The sequence below is a fragment of the Charadrius vociferus genome, unplaced genomic scaffold (genome assembly GCF_000708025.1).
Source record: "Charadrius vociferus isolate BGI_N301 unplaced genomic scaffold, ASM70802v2 scaffold393, whole genome shotgun sequence".
NCBI lineage: Eukaryota > Metazoa > Chordata > Aves > Charadriiformes > Charadriidae > Charadrius > Charadrius vociferus.
In genome coordinates, this window is record NW_009647760.1 from 1538845 (window position 1) to 1539645 (window position 801).

Genomic DNA, 801 nt, shown 5'->3' on the forward strand with positions numbered 1-801 from the left:
GGGGGAAGGGGACACCCCCCCCACACACACACAAACACAACCCCCCACCCCACCCCAAAAAAAAGGGGGTTGCGGCTCACATGAAGAAGTCGGCGGTGGGTTTGGGGGCGGCGGATGGGGAGGGCTCCCTCGGGAAACCCCGGCCGGCTAATTTCTCATATTTTTCTTTGTACAGATCCCTTTCCTTGGCCAAGCGGGTCACCTCCTGCTTGAGTTGCTCCACCTGACTTTGGAGTTGACATTTCTCGTTCTCCAAGATGTGCCGTTGCTGGACCCGCTTGTAACGGCAGGATTGAGCGTAGCCTCGGTTCTTCAAGGTCCTCCTCTTCTGCTTGAGGCGGATCACCTCCTCCTTGCTGAAGCCCCGCAGCTGCCGGTTGAGCTCCCGCACCGACATACTCACCAACTGGTCGTCGGAGAAGCGGTCCTCCAAACGCAGGTGGTGATGATGATGATGGTGATGGCCGGGATGATGATGGGCGGCCGGCGGGAGCTCCTCGCCCCCGAAAGGTTGAGGTCGGAAAGGCTCGTAACCTTGATGGTGATGATGATGATGGTGAGGGGCACCGATCAACGCTTCCACCGCGTCCTCCGGCGTCAGGTTGAGAGCTTCGGGATTGAGATGGTGTTGGTAACCCGACATCCAGTACAGCTCCTCCAGCTGCGGTTTGGAGCCCAGGGAGGCGGCGGTGGTTGTTGGGGGACCGGGAGCCGGTTGCCCACCGGGACTAGGAGCGCAGAAACTGGGCGAGGAAGGCACGGAGGAGCAGGGCGTGCTGAGAGGGGTGGAGGAGAGGGAAC

The 801-nt window shown here is 60.8% G+C and overlaps 1 protein-coding gene across 1 annotated transcript; it reads right to left on the reverse strand.

Moving 5' to 3' along the window:
- Positions 1–76: 76 nt before the first annotated feature.
- Positions 77–799, reverse strand: MAFA (v-maf avian musculoaponeurotic fibrosarcoma oncogene homolog A; the record flags this gene model as incomplete). Its single annotated transcript, XM_009882265.1, has 1 exon — positions 77–799. A coding segment is annotated over one exon (723 nt), but the record flags the coding sequence as incomplete, so codon positions are not given.
- Between the last annotated feature and the right edge of the window lie 2 nt (positions 800–801).